The 22,132-nt window shown below is 42.3% G+C and overlaps 1 protein-coding gene across 3 annotated transcripts in view; it reads right to left on the bottom strand.

Moving 5' to 3' along the window:
* Nucleotides 1-22,132, bottom strand: part of ARHGEF7 (Rho guanine nucleotide exchange factor 7) — a 207,814-nt gene that overhangs the window by 57,711 nt on the left and 127,971 nt on the right. For all 3 annotated transcript variants that reach the window (XM_026647573.2, XM_026647565.2, XM_026647572.2), the window contains exons 7-9: nucleotides 13,747-13,841; nucleotides 13,265-13,360; nucleotides 3,379-3,501 (exon numbers count right to left, since the gene is read on the bottom strand). In XM_026647573.2, the coding sequence (XP_026503358.1) occupies nucleotides 3,379-3,501; nucleotides 13,265-13,360; nucleotides 13,747-13,841 (314 nt within the window). The remainder of the gene's footprint in view (nucleotides 1-3,378; nucleotides 3,502-13,264; nucleotides 13,361-13,746; nucleotides 13,842-22,132) is intronic.

The raw sequence follows: 22,132 nt of genomic DNA, 5'->3' as shown, positions 1-22,132 counted from the left end.
GGAGACAATAGATGGCATTATTAGAATTTTTACATATTTATATATTTTTACTTTGTGCAATCAGTATGTTCAGTGACACTCAAGGCAGAAAGAGACATGTTTCCAAACCTTAAAGTCTTATAATCTAAGGGGTTTCTGTTGTTCTGTAAGAGAGGTGAACGGTTTTGGAGTTGCTCTGTTTAAATGTAACTTCTTGCTTCTTTATGGAAGATTTTAAAAACAGTATTTTCGATGGCATACATTGCAGTCTGCTATAGCTGTGTTTAATAAAAGAAAAAACACTTAAAATTTTAAATGGAGGTGTAACAAGGTGGAGAGACCTCCCACCGAGACTAACAGGGAGGAACCACTCCCCGCCCACTAGTGGGCGGAGCCAGGCTGGGCCTGCCCCTTGTGTTGGAAGCAGAGGGGCAGAACAGGAAGTATAAGAGGTGGGGCCTCCAGCTCAGTTAGGCCAGAGCCAGGGAAGGAGTCGGACGCCTCTCCTTGCTGCTGGGCATGGGCCAGGGACTGAGCTGTGCCAACCCCTGCCCCCGGACGAGGACCCTGAGGGAGGGGAATTGCTGAGGTTGCCATCGCCCGAATACCCCGAGGAGCTGTCGGGACTGCCACTAGACGAATACCTTGAGGAGCTGCTGGGACTGGCAGCTGCCAAGTACCCCAAAGACACTGAGGAGCAACGGAGCCCTACGAACAAATAGGGGGTAGGAAGTAGCCCAGGGAAACCAGACATTAGGTTGGCTGTGTTGTCAAAACCAGAGTCAGCGTGTTCTGGCAGGATTCACGGTGACCCAGTGGCAGGACCACTCGCTACTGGTAGGGCCCTGGGCTGGGACGCGGTGGAGTAGGGTGGGGCTGGGCCCCCTACCTCCCTGCTGCCAACCCCACCCCTGGGGTGGCAGCCTCCCCACCATAGGCTGGACAGCCTGTCTGTGTTTGCTGTCTGCCCCAGCCAGGGAACTGGACTAAAGACTGCCAATTGCCCTGCCCCACACCTAGGGCCAGGTGCCTAGACTCTTTGCTGACACTGTGCTAATCCCCTGGCAACAGACTGTCAGCCATTAGGTGGCATAGCAAGGTGGAGTGGCCTCCTTCAGAGACTGAAAGGAAGGACCCACTCAAAGCCACTAAAGGAGGCAATTACAAATCCAGGGTTCATATTTCCATTGACACATCTCATTCAAACAGATAATATGACATGCTAAACAAGAGCTCATTCATCAGGACTTGCTTCCCTTTGCTCTCTGCCTCTGGTAAACAGTCAGATTACCTTGAAACTAACTGCATGTCTACAGTGTATTATTTACTTGTTCTATGATATTTATGACGACTCCTATAGGGATTCACAAAGTTGATTTTACCGACCAGAAAGTGACTGCAGTATCTTTTACCTGGGTGGTATCTTCCAGAAGCAGCATTTCTTCTTCTCCCCAGTAACACAACTATAACCTTCCCCCATTATAAACATTTTAACTGTAATTCTAAGGCACCGTTTTTTCTCCTCTATTCTCTGAAGAGTTTTGAAGCACTGGATAAATCTTTCCCCTACACATAGCCAAATCTTAAGAAATGTATCTGTTCACTTTGCTATCAATTGCCACGTCCTATTTATATGGAATCCCAGCCTGGAATGTGGGATGATGGCAGAGGCACCAACTACTTAACAGAAAATGTGAGAAAGTCCTTAGACTGAACAAGATTATTAAAAATCCTGGACGCGTATTGTCTGAATACTTCACAGTATACAGAGAATGCCAGCTGAAACTAATCACCAGCAAGAAAAAAGAAATTACAGCATTTTATACATTTTGTTTCATTTTCATTCCTCCTCACCTCCCACACAGAGTACTCTGTTACTGTTTGCTTTCACTGTAACATGTAGCAAGCATTTCAAGTTGTTCTTTCACACACACAAAAAGTTAGAAAACCTTAGGTAATGAGGAAGTTGGGGACAGATCACCTGTATCAAATGATTCAAAGGTTTATATTTTACATGACCGTGAATGAATAAGAGGCATGACTAGACCATAGAACATATTACTGAAAAACTAATATTGTTGAAAATGAAGGCCTCAGTCATGCCTGACTTTGCACAGGGAAGATGGAGAGGGTGTAAAGAGCCTTTTCCCTGGCTCATTGCCCAAGGCAAAAATTCTGGTGGGAAGTACAGGCTGTGCTCCCTGCTAGCTCCCCTATGGCTTCTAACTTCATGGAGAAGTGCAGGGTAGGATGGCTACGGTTCTCTGACTCATGGTCACAGCAGCCACCAAAGCTTCTTAGACTTCCAAGGCGAACACACACTCAGCCCCTTGAAAAGTTATTAGAACAACTGCCACAGTATTTGCTTCTCAGGAATCCTTAGGAGGAGATTCAGTTGCAGGACAGCTCCCCCACCTTTACTCGAATGCTGGCTATGGCTTAAAAGCAACAGTCTAGCCACAAACTTTCTCCCTCTGTAAGACACGGTGCCTGCAACTGTGCTATACATGAATGGGGCCCTAAACATCGCCAAAAAACCTCAGCAGCTAAAGGTAGTCATGTTACCTCAAACGCTTGTTTCTGACCAACAAGAGGTGCTCATTTTGTAAACTGTGCAAAATTAAGGCCCTGATCCTGCAACACCTATGCACATATTACCTATAGTCACCTAAATCGTCACATTGACTTCATTGGAGTTACTCATTAGAGTGAAGTTGAAAATAAATATAAATGTTTTCAGAACTGACTATTAAGTTAACATTTTCTGAATGCTTTCTCCATGCAAATTTATTGCTCTCAAAATGTAAGATCCAAGTTCTAATTCCAATATGTGGAAATGCACACCACCTCTTACTGTATTGAAAAAATAGCATTTCACATGTGTGTGGAAAGGTAGCAATTTTTTCAAGGCATGTGGTGATTTATGCTTATGCATCTGAGATTAGAATCTAGCCCTGCACTTGGTGTTTCAGAAGCTAGAAGGTTAGTTCTCCAACACAACCCTTCAAAGGTTAAGATACAGATGGCAGACAGTAGAAAGTTACAGAAACCAAAATCAGTCATGCCAGAACTTTCAAAAACAACATTTTCACACAGATGCTCTCAAAACTAAGATAATATGTACTATGGTTTCTTTACATGTTTATGGTTTACGTGCATTCTTTATGTTATAAAAATCTTCTCAAAGAATAGTTTTCCGAAGAGTGATACAATGGTCCTGGCTCCGCAGAATAGCTTTGGTGTGGTTGAAACAGGCTACAATGCTCTATGTAGTCACCAAAAAAGGCTGTAGGATATTTAAAGTAAGTGCACCTATCAGCTTTTTAAAAAAAATACATAGTACTTATTTTTAATCACTTTTTCTGTAGGAGTTTTTAATTAAATATAAAATAAACATACCTGTGTTCTGTGAGAACATTTACTGCTGACGGGTGGTTGGCACAGTATGCAAGGTATAAGTTTTTCATTTGTGGCATTAAATTTAGAAAGCATCCTCCGACCCTTTGCTGAGCTTCAGGCAACCTAAAGTAAGTAACATAAAGGAAGATTAAATTATAGTAACACTATCAAGACAAAACCAAAGACTTAAGCAGCAAGAACATGTTACACTTTGAGAAATGTGACCTCAACCCACTTCATTTAAAATTACTCTACAACCATCAGTCTATCCTAGAATCAGTAACTACGAATATCTTCCTCTCCCAGTGCTTCTACCCTGTAATCTCCATATCCTGCCACGCAAAGCTATGTCACCATACAGTAGGCAGAATGTATAGTGACACTTATAATTAAGGCTACGATTTAGTCATGGGTATTTTTAGTAAAAGTCATGGACAGGTCACAGGCAATAACCAAAAAGTCACAGGCTGGTGACCTGACCGTGACTTTTACTAAAAATACCCCTAATTAAATCTTAGGTGCTGGGGTGTGTTGTGTTGTGTGTGCGCGCGTGCTTCCGGGGATACTGCTGATCGGGGTGGGGGGGCACTCCAGGGCCCGCAGCTGCTGGGGTGGAGGGGGGGGGGAAATGGCCTGGGGCCCCACCGTCAGTGCTGCTGCTCCGGGTGGGGGAATGGCCCAGGGCCCTGCCACCGCTGCTGCTGCTCTGGGCAGGGGGCGGCCAGGGGCCCTGCTGCTGCTGCAGTCCGTGCTGGAATCTGTGACCTCACATGAAAGACTCGCAGTCTTACTTATCATTAAAGGTAGTCTTTGGCGGGATCTTCACATCAAAGTTGTACTGGTATGATAATGTTGGTCAGGGGTGTGATATTTTTGCCAATATAGTTATACTTGGACAAGCCCTAGTATGGATGTAGCTATACCAGCATAAAGGTGCCTTACACTGGTATAGTTACCCCTCTCCCCTCAGTGGAATAGTTATACTGGTATAAAGCACCTTTACACAGATATAACGGCGTTTACACTAGCAGGGTTGTACTGCTTTAACAACAAGTTGTAAAGCGGTACAACTTTCTATTGTAGATAAGGCCTTTGTCAGTTGCTCATAAACCTTTTCAATCGTTTACTTTTTAGGCTGGAATTTCCCATGTTTGGTTTCTGTGTGAAGGTGAATTTGGCTGAAAAGTTTCAACAAAAACAATTTAGCCATTTTTAAAAGAGATTTTTTTTTTTTTAATTACTTTAGCCTCAGCATGGGAAACAAAGTTGAAATTTGTCAGGGATTCAGCCCTGTAGGAGGAAAATTGCTTTTCACAATGTCTTGGTCAAGATCTGTTTAGGTATGTCAGAGAGATATAACAGTTGTATCACATACAGGCATAATACACTTTTAATAATTTTTTTGCATAATTATCTCTCAAATTTCTATTAGCAAGGGGCTGGAGTGTACATGCCTTGAAGTTAACAGTGTAAATTTGGGGTAACCCAGTGAAGAATCAGGCCCTGAATTCTAATAATGCAGACACACAAAGGGGGCAAAGTTAAGGTTGTGTGGGTAATCTTATCTTTGTCACTTCCTTACTTTGAATATTTCACTTCACAATATTAATATTCACTAGTTTGATCCCTGGAAAATATTAATGAGCAACAGAATAATTATACTAACTCCCTTTCAACAGTAAAGTCATTTCAATTTGAGGAAATAGACATTGATGGGAATTAGGAGGGAAGAGTCCAAATTCACCAGTCCAATTTCTTTTTTCCTTCACTGACTACCATCAGGCCTGCTCGCAATAATAATATTATAATAATTTACATCCTTCCTAAAAAGTATACATTTTATTGACAGGCATGCGTTGTTATTCTGGGAGAAAATGCTATACTTTCAATTTAAAAAAATAGTTGGAAAATTAAATTTTGTCTCAACTAGAAAACTGACCTGTTGGAAGTGGTTGTCAAAATAAATTGGTTTCTCCTGAACTGGTGCTAAAAGCTTTACTGATGCTGTAGATGGGGTAAAATTTTTCATCATCATTACAAGATGTGCTTGCTCTTGACACTTAAGCTCACTTCTTCCAGCAGTCTCCTCATCAATAATCTTCCATTTCCCTGAACAGTTACTGAGAAACGTGTCTTCCCCTGAATTGTACACCTTGTCTCACTCAGCTTGTAAACTCTTTAAGACATGTTCTTTGCTCCAGTCTAACATGCTGTGTAAGTTTACAGCACTATGGGGAAAGATTTAGACTAAAACACAATAAAGTTACTGTATGGCTCTTTAATCAGAGTGAAATGAATAGTCTGTAACACTTTTCCTCTGGCTATATATTCTGTAGCTTTTAAAAATGTCAGTTAAATGGAACTGAATGTTAAAATTCAGAATTTCCTATTACTCCAAAGCAACACAGGCTCTCTGGTAAGCATTAGGAAAATGACCCATTATTGACATTTGGCCCAGCGCTGACAATAGTTTAACAGCTAGCATAGGGAGAACATCATTTTCACCAAATCTCAAAAATGTTTTCTGTAATGGTGCTAAAAACAATTTTGTCCTATCAACAGCAGCAGTTAAGAAGCCTGTTTCTGAAAACAGTGATTAGCAGTGGGTCACCTTCCTGGTGTTAGAAGTAACATCCCAATCCTGCAATGAAAGATAACATATACTACAAAACCCCAAACATTTACACTGACATACACATAGACACGCACACCACGCACTTCTCAGAGTATGGCTTTAATGATAACTAAACACTACAAAACGTACTACAGCCTAACCAGTGTTTCCCAAATTTTTGAAAATCGACCCCTCCTTTAGGAAAATAAAACCAACTGTGCCCCATTTCAGGGCCACGTGTGGAGTTAAAAGTCCAACCCTAAAAAAGCAGTTACTCAGACTGAAATGTGTAGATCTGTATAGTATACGTTGACTACTTCACTTCTTATCAAAGCAATGTAGACATTAAAAGTCTTAAGACCGGCATGTGAGCTAACCCCCCCTAAATGAATGGAGCTGTTATTTCAGGCATTCCGCAAACTCCGGAAGATGCAGCCGCATAAGCTGCACTCAGTTCACATTTTAAAGTTTTTTCCCCCACAACCATAACAACCGGAGACTGAACCTATTTAAACAGAAAAACAAAAACTTCTGACTGTCACAGAGCCTAGTGAGCCCCCATTCCTGGCCACCTACTAGCAGGAACAAATTTGATAGTGGGGGTGCTGATGATGGAAACCATGTATTTGGTGTCTTATTACTAGTTCAAGCCAGGGGGTGCAGCAGCGACCCCAGCACTAGTTCCAGCACCACTGCCTACCAGGACTGCTGTGATGGGAATCCGAGCCTCTGCCACTCTGGATCTCCAAGTTCCTGGAGCCTGGACAGAGCCCAATCACTGCCCCAAACTGGCAGTTCCCCGCTCAGACTCCCTCCCACCAGGGAGGGCAGCGGAAGATGCTGGGGGGGCAGGCGCAGCGGGAGGACAGAGCGGCCCCCTACAGGTAACGTGCGGTGGGGAGAGCGCGGTGGCCCCGGGCTGGGTGTGTGGGGGTTGCTTGGGGTGGGACGGGAATGCATGACCGATCATGTGACCTCCCCTTTAGATTGCTCTCCCCCTCCACCCCCCGTATGGGGAGGCACCATTCATCTATAGCGGGGCGTGCTTGGGGAGGGGGCAGAGGGGAAAGGGGTGGAGTGGGGATAGGGCCGGGGACAGAGTGGGGGTGGAGCACCCCTCAGAAAATCAGAAAGTCGGTGCCTGTGCTTCAGACTCCCTGGTATTTAAACACACCCCTCTCCCAGAACTGCACCCCAAAGGTGGCAAGCTTCTGGTTTACAGCTGAACTCTCTCAGGTGTACCCAGCAGTTGGTGAGGCAGAGAGCACACACACTTTGCCCACTTTATGCTCTTTGTATCCCTACTCATGTAAAGCACAAGATAGTACAAAGCATACAAAAAATCAACATCTGAAACCATAAAACGTCCCTCACTTCCTACTTCACCCTTCCCTTGTGCAACCATCCAGGGTCCTCTACCCCCTTGCCTACCTACCCTGCCCTTGCTGTGTCTCCCTCACCTTAATCTGGTACGAAATGGCTCTCTCCCCTAGTTCCCTCCTATGAGTCCCTTAATACACTTCTGCTTCTTTCATTCTGCCTTCTGGTAACTTTGCATTGCTTCCAAATCCCCCTCTCTTCAGACAAGAGGAGGAAGCATCTTTTCCCAGCTAGAGCAAACCCACTGTCCCAACCTGTTTTACTCTGAACAGACCATCCTTGTGGGCTGATGCCTCACTATTATCTCTGGCCAGGCAGAAGCAGGACACAACCTTGCTAATTCATGGCTGATCCAGATACTTACAGGCTTTCCATGACAGTAATTTCATGATGCAATTTCATAAAGTCATGCACAGTTCAAAAATGGTACAGACAGTACCCCAAACAGCCACAACGGCTTCGGAGAATAACTGAGACGCCTGTCTGCCCTCCTCAGCTAGCGTTTGGGGGAAAGGGGTGCATCCCTCAACCGTTTGAAGAAATAACAGCTGTTCTTGTGGATTTCCTTGTAGCACTTTTTCTGTCTGGACCCACGTTTCCTCTAATACTTCTAATCTGGAGTTAATTGAACACATCTGATCACAGGCACCGACTTCCATTTTTCTGGGTGGGTGCCCCAGCCCCCCTCCACCCCAAGGACCCGCCCCCACTTCACCCCTTCCCCTAAGGCCCCACCCTAGCTCCGCCGCTTCCTGCCCCCTCTCCCCAGCGCCTCACACCTGCTGCCAAACAGCTGATTGGTGGGGGCCACCAAACAGCTGCTCAGCGGGTGGCTGGTGAGTGCTGAGCACCAATTATTTTTTTTCTGTGAGTGCTCCAGCCCCAGAGTACTCACGGAGTCAGCTCCTATGCATCTGATCTAACTTCAGAGAGCTCAGCAAAAATCTCAAAGCACCTAATACCAAGATGACTCAACAGCAGAGTTCTGCATCCTCGTGGGAGTACAAGCATATGTCACCCTGTTAGCATCCTATGTGGATTTGCGGTAAAGTAAAAACATTCCATTTAAGGTATGGTAGTTAAATAGAAAATAATATAAAAACAATTATATATAAACTTGGTGGGGTGGGAGGAAGGATGAAAATAGATAACAGAATGTTTGGAACATTATGAGGGGAATATGTTCAGAAGTAGTAGCCTTCAGGATAGTCTACACTGCCCCACAACTTGGACTAAGGGGGTGTGAATGGCAGTGCACACCAAAGTGCAGCTCTGTAACTCCCCCAAGTGGACACTGCAGGTGCAAACTAAAAGGTTCCTTGTTCGTGTTAACATAGTTCTGACTGAAGATGATTTTCTTAATAAGAGGGTCATACAGTTAATACGGGTAAAATCAACATTCCTATCCAAGTATAAGGACATATAGCGAAGCAACAAAAATAATCAGAACTACAGCATAATTTTTTTCACATTATTTCAAAGCCACATAGGCTTGGTCTTTACCAGGAAACTGACATGCCACTAACAATGTTTTTCGGCAACAGGCCACCCCTCACCCCCTGAATTGCTGCTGAAAAAGGATTTCTCTGTCTCTCTCAATATTGTTTTCTGTTTAACTGACACATTTTTGATAATTTTTCCACACAGCGACATCAAATTACCTGTATCTTCCCCTCAGACATTCTGTACTTTTACCAAAAGACCATTAAATTATTCTCTACTGTAGATTTTAGAGGCATTGTAATATTAGACTATACATTCCCCACCGACATGAGCTAATTAACACACAACACACTATATGAGGCAGTTGGTAACCCATTTCCTTTCACTTTTCTAGCTCATGCATCAGTCATTAATATTTTTCTATGATTTTGCAGGAGCAATGAATACATTAACCATTATAATGAGCATGTCATTTTTATCTCCTTTAGCTGTCTGAAGAACAACGGTTAATATCTGTCACCACATCACATGAAGCTATTAGCAATTAACGTGTTCAAATCCAATAAAGATGATAGTTATTTTATATAATTTATTCTGAAGTTGCCATTCCATCAGAATGCTCATATTTTTGCTATTGTAATTAAAAAGCAATTACAGGAATTAAAAATACTCAACAGATGTATGTATACAACATACACACAAATGACTTTAGAAATGACAATTTTTCTCTGCTAGCAAAGTTACAGTTAAGGGTCTGACAATATATCCATTATAAATGACAATGTTAAGGTTTGTTTGGTTTTTTTAGCTCTATGAAGTTTCAAGATAACATAATTTTTAAAGTATCAAGTCTCAGAACAACAGCTAATTTATTTTCAGATAAATTTTTAATTAAAGTAGTGTGACAGTTTGAGTTATGATTCTGCATATGGAATTATAAGGTCTGTAATACACAACCTGCATTGTTGCACATTTACTATACAAGCTAACATATGAATGTATCTGTAGATTACTGTTATTCATTATGATATATATATATGAGGAATAGCCTCAATTATATTACTTAGGTTTAAAATGGAACACTATTGCCTGAGTTTTTGAAAATAGTGACTAAAAGTGAGATATGCACTCGCTCAGTCACAATCTTTTCATGAGTCTGGACGCCCAGGACCATGAGCTATATCCAAGACTAGACTGGCAGCCAACATAGAAAGTAGTATTAGTATTATATGCCACTAAATCCTATATTTTGCAGAAGACTGGACCTAAATTCTGCTGCAAGGACCCTGGATACCGCAATACTCTAGTGAAGATCTTAGAAATGTGGTCGCTTCAGACACATTTTTTTAAAATTTAGTTTTTTATAGAATTAAATATAACAATAAATACAACCAGTACTGCAGACCCATTGTTATTTAATTTATGCTGTCCCCACATTTTCAGTTTTCAAAACATCACAGTTTTGTCTACGACAATACCTAGAATTGTCCTGTACAAGATGTCAGAGGAAAGCTGGAGGTTTTGGCAATTAAGTAAGGCTGTTGGCACTTGAGGATGCAGTTCGGGATAGTGGAATAAACACATTAACTCAGAGGTCCCCAAACTGTGGGGTGTGCCCCCCCTGGGGGCACAGAGGAACATCTGGCAGGGCGTGGCAGGGTCTAGGCCAGCTCCCATGGGCCCTGCTCTGCCCCTAGCTCTGCTCTGGTCCTGCCCCCAGCCGTGTCCCCGGTTCCTGTCCCTGTCCCCAGCCTCGGCTGCTGGCTGCGGCTCTGTTCCTGGCCCAGGGCCAAGGCTGGGGGCAGGGACGGGGGGCAAAACCCCACCTGGCTGTAGGCCCAGCTGCCAGCCCCCACCACAGCCTCAGACCCATCCCCAGCTGCGGCCCCAGCCTCAGCCCCCTTACCCCTGTCCAGAACCCCCTCCCCCCGCAGGTAAAGGGGGAAGCGACCCTCAAAAGGTAAAGGGGGACTACTGCATTAACTGGATGTTGATGTTTATATTGTCATGTTTAGGTTTCACAATTAATAACTCATTGAGAGGAATGTAGGGAGGCATTTCACACTTCTCCAAGCTATCGTTTTAGGCTGCCTACAAACTCAGGAAGAACTCGATTAGTTTACAATTCAATTCACATTTTCAAGGTTTTCTTTATGACTATGAGAAGGCTTCAGTTAAAGCCATCCCTCTTCAACCATCGCCCTTCCTTCCCCTCTACTCCCCCCCCCCCCCCCCCCCCCCTCTCTCTCTCTTTCTCACACACACAAAGTTAAGTGGTATTTCATAGACAATTTGTGGATCTCACTCAGCTCCACCCAATAATCATATTCTCGCTTCCCTTAGATATTATTCAATAAAACCAAAATGAGACGACAAGCTGGGCAAAATCTGTAGAGACAGAATAGTTTAACTTAATTTAAATCTAGCACTAGGAAGAGTCCTGAGGTGTAGGTTTGTTAGGATCCCTTCAAATACTGCACTTTACTATCACTTACCTGATGAAGAGAGAAGCAAGCCTAAAAGAATCTGTCTGATGGCACCAACTGCCTAGGCAGCCAGACAAGAAATGTCTGTGGGGCACCGCATTGCCTATGCTGTAATATAAGTGTCTGAAGGCAAGTTTAAGGAGGACAAACCTTCCATAGAACACAAGAGAACCTTCCAGAACGCTGCAAACAAAAAAAACAAACTACCCTGCAAAGATTAGGTTCCAAAACACTGGAGATTTTGCCATGCCAAAAAAAAATCCTACAACAAACCACAACTTTATCAAGCGGCTAAGGCGTGTGTTTTCTGTAATAATCTAATTTACACCAGTAGCAGGATTAAATGAGTTGGACAGAAAGATGCCTGAAAAGACGCCTAACAATGCACTGGAAAATATCTGTTGTTGAGATACAAACCAATGAACCTTTTGCAAGCAACTCAAAGGGCAGAAAAAAATGACCCTACTTGAAAAGAGGAAGTGATAGTCAATTTATTTCCATTCTCATGCATGTCAATATGTCACATTATTTAGGCTGGCAATACTATAACATAAAAACTATTTAAAATTTCTGGCAGAGTGTCTGCATTTGGTCATTTGTGCACATCACATCTTTTCACTGTACACTGCAACATGAAGTGCCTGAACGATGAAACCTTAAGGTCCCTGCCAAAAAATAAAATGGTAAACCTATTTTGAGCCTAGAAGCTGCTATCAGTTTATAGAGCAGGTTTGCCAGCCAAAACAACATGGCAAGTTGACAAAAATCAAGACATCATGGCAGGCATTCTTCTACACTACAGGAGTTATGATGGATTGTATTGAAACAGCGGGAAGTCAGCAACTCAAGTCAGTACACTAGGATGAAAATTAAATTGAAAATACAAGTTGGCATTGACAATGTGTTTATGAGGAGAATGTAATACGGAATATTTGCAATCTTCTGTAGTCCTGGGGCACTGTTTCCTCTGCCCACCTACCACCATCCGTTATGTTCTCAATATATTACACAATAGCATTATTTTAAGTAGCAAGAACAGGAAATAAAGGACATTACAGGAAGGTGGTCTACTACAGTTTAAATCAGGTAGAAAAGTCTAAATAATTATCTTCATGTAAGTTTAAATGCTGAAAATCATCACACAAATCTATATGTCACAGGTCCACAAACTGTTATTATTATACGGTAAAGGAGTTTCCTTGTGTAAGGGAGATTGGTGTTCTCCTCTCTTATTAATTGATATATAATATCTTAACCATCAAAATGCATAAAGAATTACAATACGTACATGTGAAATATTTCATTTAAGTGACCTCCAAAATTCAGCAACCATTGTATTGGCACCCACAGAACTCGGTAACAGAAGTGAAGTGACAAAGTAAAGAGGCATTTAAGAAGGCAGGATATAGTTTCTCTCAGGGTTTTATAAATTTAATTAACCCATTCAAGCCAAGGACTAAATCTACTTAGTAGGGTGAGATACCTGTGCCCCCCAAACACCAGTGGAGGGAGCACTGTTGCAAGAATTCCTCTGTCACCCGGCATGTAGTCCCAAACTCTTCCTTACCCTCTTCGCTCTGGTACAAGTTATCCAGATTTGGACGTGGAGCCAGATGCAGGGAATAGGATAAAGAATTATAGGAAGGGGAGAGTTCCCTTCTCTCACAATAAAAGGCCTCTTTCTCTACCAGTAGTACCATCTGCTCAGCTTTGCCTCATCATACATGCAGTGACATAATACAACATCCCCACTCCCAACCTGCTGCTGCTGCCACTGCTTCTTAAGCAAAGAGCTGAGTGGGGTTTTCAAGACTAGATTGCTGTAAGAAGATGAACCAATCCTTGAGATGACAGCACTGAAAAATGAAAGTTTCATTTTCCAGAAACAACAGTGTCCCCCAGAATATGCAGAAGAAAGAACTTCCCAACTTTTAATTCTGCAGCCTGTTTGTGTAGTACTTACTTGGTGCATTCTTCTAATGACTGTACAAGAATTTGCTGGTAAGAACTGATTTCTTCCAGGTTTCCCATTAAATATGAAGTATTTGCAGAGTTTAATCTGGAGCCAAGAAAAATAAAGCTCAGTAAGCAGCTGCAAACTAAAAAAAAACAACCTACATATAACTTTACTTCTATTTCTGCTTTCATCAAAGTCACAATTTTTGTTGTCAAATCTATATTTACTGTTATTATTTATTTGCATTACCATAGTGCCTAGGAGCCCTGGTCATGGAGCAGGACCCTACTGTGCTAGGCACTGGACAAAGAGGACAAAAAGCCAGACCCTGCACCAATGATCTTACAATCAAAGTCTAAGAGATTATAGGCAAACATTTCAATGCCAAGCAGCTACTTAACCGAAAAGCTTGTAAAACAGAAGTTTTGATCATATGAAAAACAAAATCTAAGCCTTAGTTAATTTAAAAGAAAACAAAACTCACATACTTTTCACTGACTTGTAACGGTCGCAAGTAGTTTGAAAGCATTGTCTGTAGTTCCTTAGCATATTCATTTTCTGTTTCTAAAATATTTTGTAGCACCTACAATAAATATATGACAATTAGTGACTACTATTTTGTTATTTTCAAAGAGACATTACAAAAGATTAAAACTTTTTTGAAATATTCCTTTTAGCATTTATTGTAACAAGTATACTGTAAGACCATAAAACTTACACAAAGAGCTAATAATTAGATTCACACACTGACAATGAGTTGTTAAATATTACACAGTGCAGCTATTAAACTTATATCAGGTACTGTTTGAAAAACGCTTTTCCTTCAGATGTCTATGTACCATAAAAGGAGTAAATCCAAAGGAAGGTTTCATTATACTTAGCAACAATGTTTCCTGTAGATTTTAAATACCTACACACTGAGCTTTTTCAAAGTAGGAGAATATTATTGCTTCTATACACTTTAAAACGGTTGAGGGGTTATCAGAAAATTACAAAAAGTACCAGAAGTGAGCACTAGTCTTTTGAGTCCCTTGTTGCCATCTATTTTTCTACTGGGATTATTTCCTCAATCTTAATGATTAAGACCAATGCAGTCACCTAATCTTGACTCGAAATCTGTTACTGAGTTTACCTGGAAGTGCAATTCTGTGTCTAGGAGGACTGCGGGTAAATTTTAAATAGACAACGTGATTGTTTTAAGATAATTCTGTTTAAAAATACATTACAGCATGTTGACTGAATGTGAATGTAACAGCAGTAAACTACTGCAGAAAAGTTACCAGAGTTTCGGACATAAAACAAAGACAAACAATATGGCTGGCACATGCTGTTTTTTTACATCATATTACCACATGTAAATCAACAGCAGTAATTTAGAATAACTTGAAATGTATACAGGAGATCATTCTTTATTAGGCAACCTCCTCTAAAGATATCCCCCAAAATATCCTAAAATGTATTCTGCTCAGTTCTAAAAACATAAGAACAGCCAATGATTACGGCTACGTTTTAGTCCCAGGTATTTTTAGTAAAAGTCAATGAGAGGTCACGGGCAATAAACAAAAATTCACAGCCCGTGACCTGTCCATGACTTTTACTATATACCCCTAACTAAAACTGGGGGGGGGGAGCGCGCGTGGGTGCTCGGGGAGGGGGTGCGTCCTGAGGCGCCGCAGGTGCTGGGGAAGGTAGCCTGGGACCCTGTTGGTGCTGGGGGGTTTGGCGGAGCTCGCAGGCTCCCTACCCGGCTCCGCCACACGCCCCTGCAGCAATTAGGTAGCGGAGGGGACAGCGGAGGAGCACGCTGCTCCTGCCACAAGCGCCAGCTGCACAGCTCCCATTGGCCGGGAACTGTAGCCAATGGGAGCTGCGGGGGCCGGGCATGTGGGCGCGGACAGCACACGGAGCCCCCTGGCCCCTCCGCCTAGGAGCTGCAGGGCCATGCGAGTGGGAGACAGTGCCCCCCCCACCCTGAGAAAAGCACCCCCCTACCCCTAGCCCACACACCCAAACTGCTGCTGCTGGCCCTGGGGCTGCTCGGTTCAGGCAGCCCCTGAGCCAGCACCGGCCACTGTAGAAGTCACGGAGGTCATGAAAAGTCACAGAATCTGTGACCTCCATGACAGACTCGCAGCCTTACCAATGATCCATCTAGCCCAGTTCCTGTCTTCCAACAGTGGCCAGTGCAAGATGCTTCAGAGGGAGTGAACAGAACATGGAAATTTATCAAGGAATCTACCCCACCATCCAGCAGTCAGGGGTTTAGGGACACCCAGAGCATGGCATTGTTTCCTTGACCTGATGCATTTGTAGTAGAAGGCCCTCCTTTGTTAAGGAACCACAGTTTTGTAGCCCCTTCAGACAGGTTTAATTGTCTCCAAAATGTCAACAGACACGCACAGTACAGAACATGAACTTGATTTTACTCACTGGCGATTCAGCAACAGAATGCCTGTCCTGTGAAACAGGCCATTTTTTAAGCTTTTCTGCCTTACAGAATCACAATTAGATTTGTTCTTACTTTATGTATACCAGTGTAACATGGATGTGTTCTGGATAGTTCTGTGACTTTTAATGCATTGCATGTAAGATGCCACATTACCTTCTCTCTTTTGTGTTATATTTGTCTATATTAATGTCTAATTTTATCATTTATAATAAGGACTGCACTAAATGCATTATTCACTGTTGTAGTCTATACTCTGTTTTAAGACATAAAAAAGCCATTCATGACTAAATGCAAACCTGATGAAACAAATGACATCTGAACTATTTAAAAGGAAGAATTCACTGTTTCTTTCATTGGTGTCATTGAATTCTGCTTTATTCTCTGAATGGTTCTATTCATCTGAAGGAAAAGAGACCACTTTCGAGTTCATTCTCTTGTTGGAACTCTGAATCCTGACCCAAAGATTAAAATGTCTCCATTCTTCAAGACACCATGTCAGAGGAATGCCACAGAGAAAGCATTAGCTATTAATTGGGCAGCTAGCACATACAGTACAACAGTAGTGGACAAACTGTAAATGGGAATAAACTTATTAGTTTTAATGTATTTGGAAAGGGACTAAACAAAGATAAAACAATAGCTGACCCTTACAGAATCACAAACAAAAGTGAACAAGGTTTCATGCAAAAATATAACAAAAAGAGTGCTAAAATAAAATGTATAATACATATAGCCATTTGTCCTCTCAGGGCTAACTCCAAAATTAATTTTTCCAACATGGCTTTCCCATAAAACAGTATGTACACACACAAAACTTTCCAAAGCGGAGGGGAAGGAAGGAGATGAACCAATAACAAGAACATGACAGCCTGCTGAAGCACTGAACCATTTTATAAAGTGCTCCAGTACCAAAGTGAAAGAAATTTGCAGGAGACTTGAAAAAAGCCTCAATACCATGGTAGTCTCTATGACACAGCAAATATTCTGAATGTACATTCTGTTTCATGACGTAATAACTGCCTGAATAGCTGACGACTAAATAATATTAACCTGTACACAGATCACTTGATTTTTTGGAAAAAAATTATTTAAAAGGCAGCAAATATTTCAACATTTTTAAGAATCAATATTCAGCAGTACCCCCAGGAAATCAAAATGCATTGAACAGTAAATATCTGTGCTGTAAAGCCGTACTCAAAAAGATGAGTTACCAGATTCACCTACTTTGCTTTAAATCATTCCAAAACTTTACTGGTGCGATGCAATGCTATTAGACATGCACATATTATTAAAAGTCATTTTAAATATATTCAACTTCTCCTTTAGTTGACTTTCCTGTCTGCATAAACAGTGATGACTGTCATTGTATACAGAATTTTTGCTCTACTTTGAGAAGCATTTTTTTTAAACCTGGTTCACAGAGATCTAAATGCCATTTTTCTGTGTCGCCCTGCCCCCAGAAACTTTCAGTATTACTTACCTACCTCACAAGGAAGTTGTGAGGATTAAATGTCTGTACAGCACTTTGAAGATATAAAGTTCTATAAAGTGCTCAGTATTACAAGTATAAGTATTACAATGCCTCTCCAGAGCACTTCTGAATTCCTAATCTCACCATCATGCCTGCATTCTCTAATAATCACCTTTCTTGCCTTTCCTGCTTTCTGCATGTTCTGGCTGCTGCAAGACCCCATGAGACCTCAAAGACCTTGTTCTCAAAGCTCCATCACAACATTTGCACAGATAAGTCTGGGTACCAAAGGAACGGGTCGTTTTCATTGAAAGGGCAGCTTTTACAATACATAACACTAATGAATGGCATAGAAAGCTGAATTCATCCAGTTCAAGCTTTCCCTTAGTCACAAGGCATGGAAAAATCAAGCGTGGTTAACAGTTCTGTCACACAAACCCAGTAGCCTCCCTAAGGCAAAAACTATCACCCAAAAATGGATTTAAATGACCTACATAGAACTGAGCAACTTTCAAACCACATGAAAAGAAAGTCAGATTTCATTACAACATTAGGGACAGGCGGCACGTTCCCATTTTGTCACACAACTAATGTCACTCATCTAAAGCATCGCCTCATTATAACGAATAAGAATCATTGTGTAATTTGCTTGCATCACTGGAACTTGACAAGCCACATCCTCAAACATGGGCTCCTAAGCAGAGCATGCAAATGTTACACATGCACAAATTCCACATCTACAAGCAAACAAAGGGCACTTGGAGATTTGTAATGAACTATTTTGCACATGCAAATACCAGCTGATGTAGCTTGGAAAGTTTAGCCTTATAGAGGGACTCTCATTTTAAAGCATATAGGAACAAATAATGGAAAATTAGAGTCAGAAAGTGAACTATTTCTTTTTACCTCCTTTTCCACCCCTAAAAGAGTCACTAGAAATCCTCTACTTGAATTTGTGCTATCTGCATATAGTAGACAATTAGCTTATAGACTTTCATAATAGAGAAATAAAACTTGACACATTAAGCTTTATTATTCTAGAATGGTCAACTAGCAAAAGGTGAAAGTACAAATAATTAATTTTTTTAAAAGCCTGTCCTACAGGGATGTCATGTGATAACATGCCCCTTTGCAGCAACTGGTTACTTATTTATCTTTCGTTTAAAGTAAATTATTTCATTGTTAATTCTACATCTGGTTCAGATTATGTAGTTCTTTAGTATTTATATGTCAAGATGGACGGGCTTTGCATCAAAATAATTCTCTGCAATTTATTATTTATATATTCCCCTGCCAAGCACACATCTTGTCCTGCATACTCAATTACATAGTGTAATATGTACTAAATCAAACTTACTTTGAGATCAGAATGTATGATAACAGTTTATTAATTGCAGATGGTGCTCTATAAATTGATAAAATAAAATAACATGCTCAGGGAGGAGTGAGTGGAATATTTGTGGAAAGAGCCCCCAGGTCATCAGATTATGAGATTTTCCACTGCCCAGTCCCATCCTGGAAGGGGAGTTGGCAAAGTTTCACCCACCATATTCTGAGCTTGCTCTGAACTGTACTTTGACTCCTTCCTCCTTCCATGAGGACTGTCTAGTATCACAACTCTTTCTCCAAAAACCTACTGTGAAGCTTGAACATAAGAACAGCCATAGTGGGTCAGACCAAAGGTCCATCTAGCCCAGTATCCTGTCTTCCGACAGTGGCCAATGCCAGGTGCCCGAGGGAATGAACAGAACAGGTAATCATCAAGTGATCCATCCCCTGTGGCCCATTTCCAGCTTCTGGCAAACAGAGGCTAGGGACGCCATTGATGAACCTATCCTGCATGAATTTATCTAGTTCTTTTATGAACCCTGTTATAGTCTTAGCCTTCACAACATCCTCTGATAAGGAATTCCACAAGTTGACTGTGTGTTGTATGGGAAAAAAATACTTCCTTTTGTTTGTTTTAAACCTGCTGCCTATTAATTTCATTTGGTGACCCCTAGTTCTTGTGTTATGAGAAGGAGTAAATAACACTTCCTTATTTACTTTCTCCACACCAGTCATGATTTTATAGACCTCTACCATATTCCCTTGGAGATTCCCACCATGCATCAATACGTTACTAGAATCCCACAAGCATCACCACATCCAAGCTTGCCAGTTTCAAAACACCCATACAAGAGCTAAGATTTTAGGGCAATCTTGTTTAAGACCAGAGGTTGGAACAGTGGCTATGGGTCTATTGGCATTGTCACACCCTGTCCATAGGTTAAGCAACGATTCCCAACCTTAACTCCCATGTAGTTTGCTCATGAAGAGTCCATTTACGTGAGCTTTCTGTGGAGGGGGGGATTTTACCCCAATACAGATTGTAAAAGTATTTATTATTTATGAATGACGTTTCATTCCCAAGATAAAATTTTTGGAAAGCTTCAACCAGGTCAAATTTTGATTTATGTTCATATTTGAAAACTTCATACTAATTAAAACACTCGTAATAAATCTAAAATGCTGATCAAAACAACACAGAGCAACAAGCAGAGTGAAAATAACTTAAAAAAAACTAGATGTGCCCAAGAGACCAAAATGTATGTGATGTAAACTAACAGCATGACTGCAAAGAATGCTGAGCTCTACATCCTTATTTCAAAGGGAGGCTTAGATACTAGCTTCTAAAAGATTTAGTCAAAGTCTAGAAAACTGAATTTCATACCTTGATTATTCTTTTCCCTTTAGTCTCTGCCAATATTAAAGTACCATTTACTACTATTTATGAAGAAATAAAACTAGAGAGATACAGGTTGCACCTTTGTTGAACATACATGTTTATACTCTAATAACTTTAGAAGGGTTAATCCTCAGACAATAAATGCAAAATGTATTCTAAGTAAAGTCTGCCATGTTGACAGACCCATTACCTTGTGCCTAAGGTCACTGAAGAACAAAGTGTAATTTCATGAAAAACATCTCTGGTCCTATTTGGGTGTAAAAATTTCAATTTTGAAAATAAAAATTTTGGAATTTAACTTGGTCAAAGTTTGAATTTCTGAATCAAAAAAGGTAAGATAGATAATCCCCCCCCCCTTCTCCCATACTTTGAACAAAGCCAACCCTTTCTCAAGCAGCCCATTTGTGGATCATAAAATGGCCTGGAACAAAAATCTGAATACGATATTGTGAAACTGAGTCAGATTTTTTTCCTTCCACTTTTTTCATTTTCACATCAACTAACTATCTAGACCCAACAAAATGAAATAAAATAGATAAGAGAAAAGGCTAAGAGAAATGGCACTAACTGATTCCTTACTGACAACTTCAAACCATAACAGGATCATGCACATTTCCATGGGATGGTATCATTGAGAAAATCACTTTACAGCTAAAAATTTTAACATTAACATTTTCAAATCAAGGAAAACACAGGATTGAAAAGTGAGCAATGTTTTAAAAACCCACAGCAACACTGCCAATTTTTTGAAGTTTTGTATTTAAGATTACATACCTTTACACACTTTGAGAAATTATTAAATAGCAAGTTGATTGTCATGTTACATTTAGATCTATACACAAGTATGATTCCTTCAGATTGCAAAGGGTAAATGGCAGAACCGTTATTTTTTATCCTGGCTAGCAGGCATCGGATGCAATACATGATCCATCAGCGGCCATCCATTCCCAATAATATTAACTATTGATAGAGGCACTCTAGGGCAGTCGTTCTCAACCGGGGGTCTGGTTTAAAGCTGGTTTCAGGGGGTCCGCAAGCCCCAGAGTCCTGACCCGAGCCCATGGGTGGAGTCTGGGAGAGGCACGAGGACGTTGCCTCTCTCCCCCCGCTTCCCCCCCCGAACAGCAGTGCAGTAACCAGAGCTCCATCCCCACCCCCTCTCCCTGACCCCCTGAGGCTCTGCCCCCTGGGCAGGTTGGAGGCAGGAAGCCACAGTCTGGCAATGTGGGGCTGGGCTGCTGCCCTGGCTGGTAGCACAGAGTGGGTGGTGTGGTCCTGCCCCATCTCCTCTGTCTGCTGCTGGCACGTGGGGCTGCGGCTGCTCCTTAGTTCCCAGCCCCCTCTGACTGCTCGTGCAGCCAGTAAGAGCCGCCTGAGTGGGGGGACCCAGCTCCATGGCTGGCAGAGCCCTCGGGGAGCAGCGACCACAGTGGGGGGCCCTCCTAGCACAAAGCCCCTAGCTACCCCCCTCCCTGCACCCTGAACTACTCCCCTGCCTGCACACAGCCCTTAGCTACCCCCCTCCCTGCACCCTGAACTACTCCCCTGCCTGCACAAAGCCCCTAGCTACCCCCCTCCCTGCACCCTGAGCTACTCCCCTGCCTGCACATCGCCCTTAGCTACCCCTCTCCCTGTACCCTGAGCTACCCCCTGCCTGCATGGAGCCCTTAGGTACTCCGCTCCCTGCACCCTGAGCTACACCCATAAGAACATAAGAACGGCCATACCGGGTCAGACCAAAGTCCACCCGTCCGCAAACAGCCCATAACTACCCTTCTCCCTGCACCCTGAGCTACACCCCTGCCTGCACACAACTCCAGCTCCCCCCTCCTGGCACCCTGAGTTATCCCCCTGCCTGCACAATACCCCTACCTATCCTTCTGCCTGCACCCTGAACGGTTTTCAAACTTTTTGAGCTGAGCCCCCCGCCCCTTTGAATTATAATTTTTGGTTGTGCGCTCCCCCCTCATGCCAGACAGGTGGGGGTCCTGCTGAAGTGACTCAGGGGGTGGAGGTTGCACTGCCTCCCTTGACCCTGCCGTGCGGGGTCCCCAGATATAGAAGTCAAACTACGCCTATGCCCAAGCGCCCCCCCTCCCCTACAGCTGAAGCCCAAAATGGGTCCCACCCCCTGCTGGGCTCTGACATTTTTATAGCATGTTGAGGGAGCCTCAGAAAGAAAAAGTTTGAGAATCCCTGATCTAGGGTACGGGGGGGGGGGGGGGG

The sequence above is a fragment of the Terrapene carolina genome, unplaced genomic scaffold (genome assembly GCF_002925995.2).
Source record: "Terrapene carolina triunguis isolate 2854851 unplaced genomic scaffold, T_m_triunguis-2.0 Scaffold21, whole genome shotgun sequence".
NCBI classification, from domain to species: domain Eukaryota; kingdom Metazoa; phylum Chordata; order Testudines; family Emydidae; genus Terrapene; species Terrapene triunguis.
Note: the sequence above shows the minus strand (reverse complement) of the source record. Positions and strands in the feature narration are given on the sequence as shown.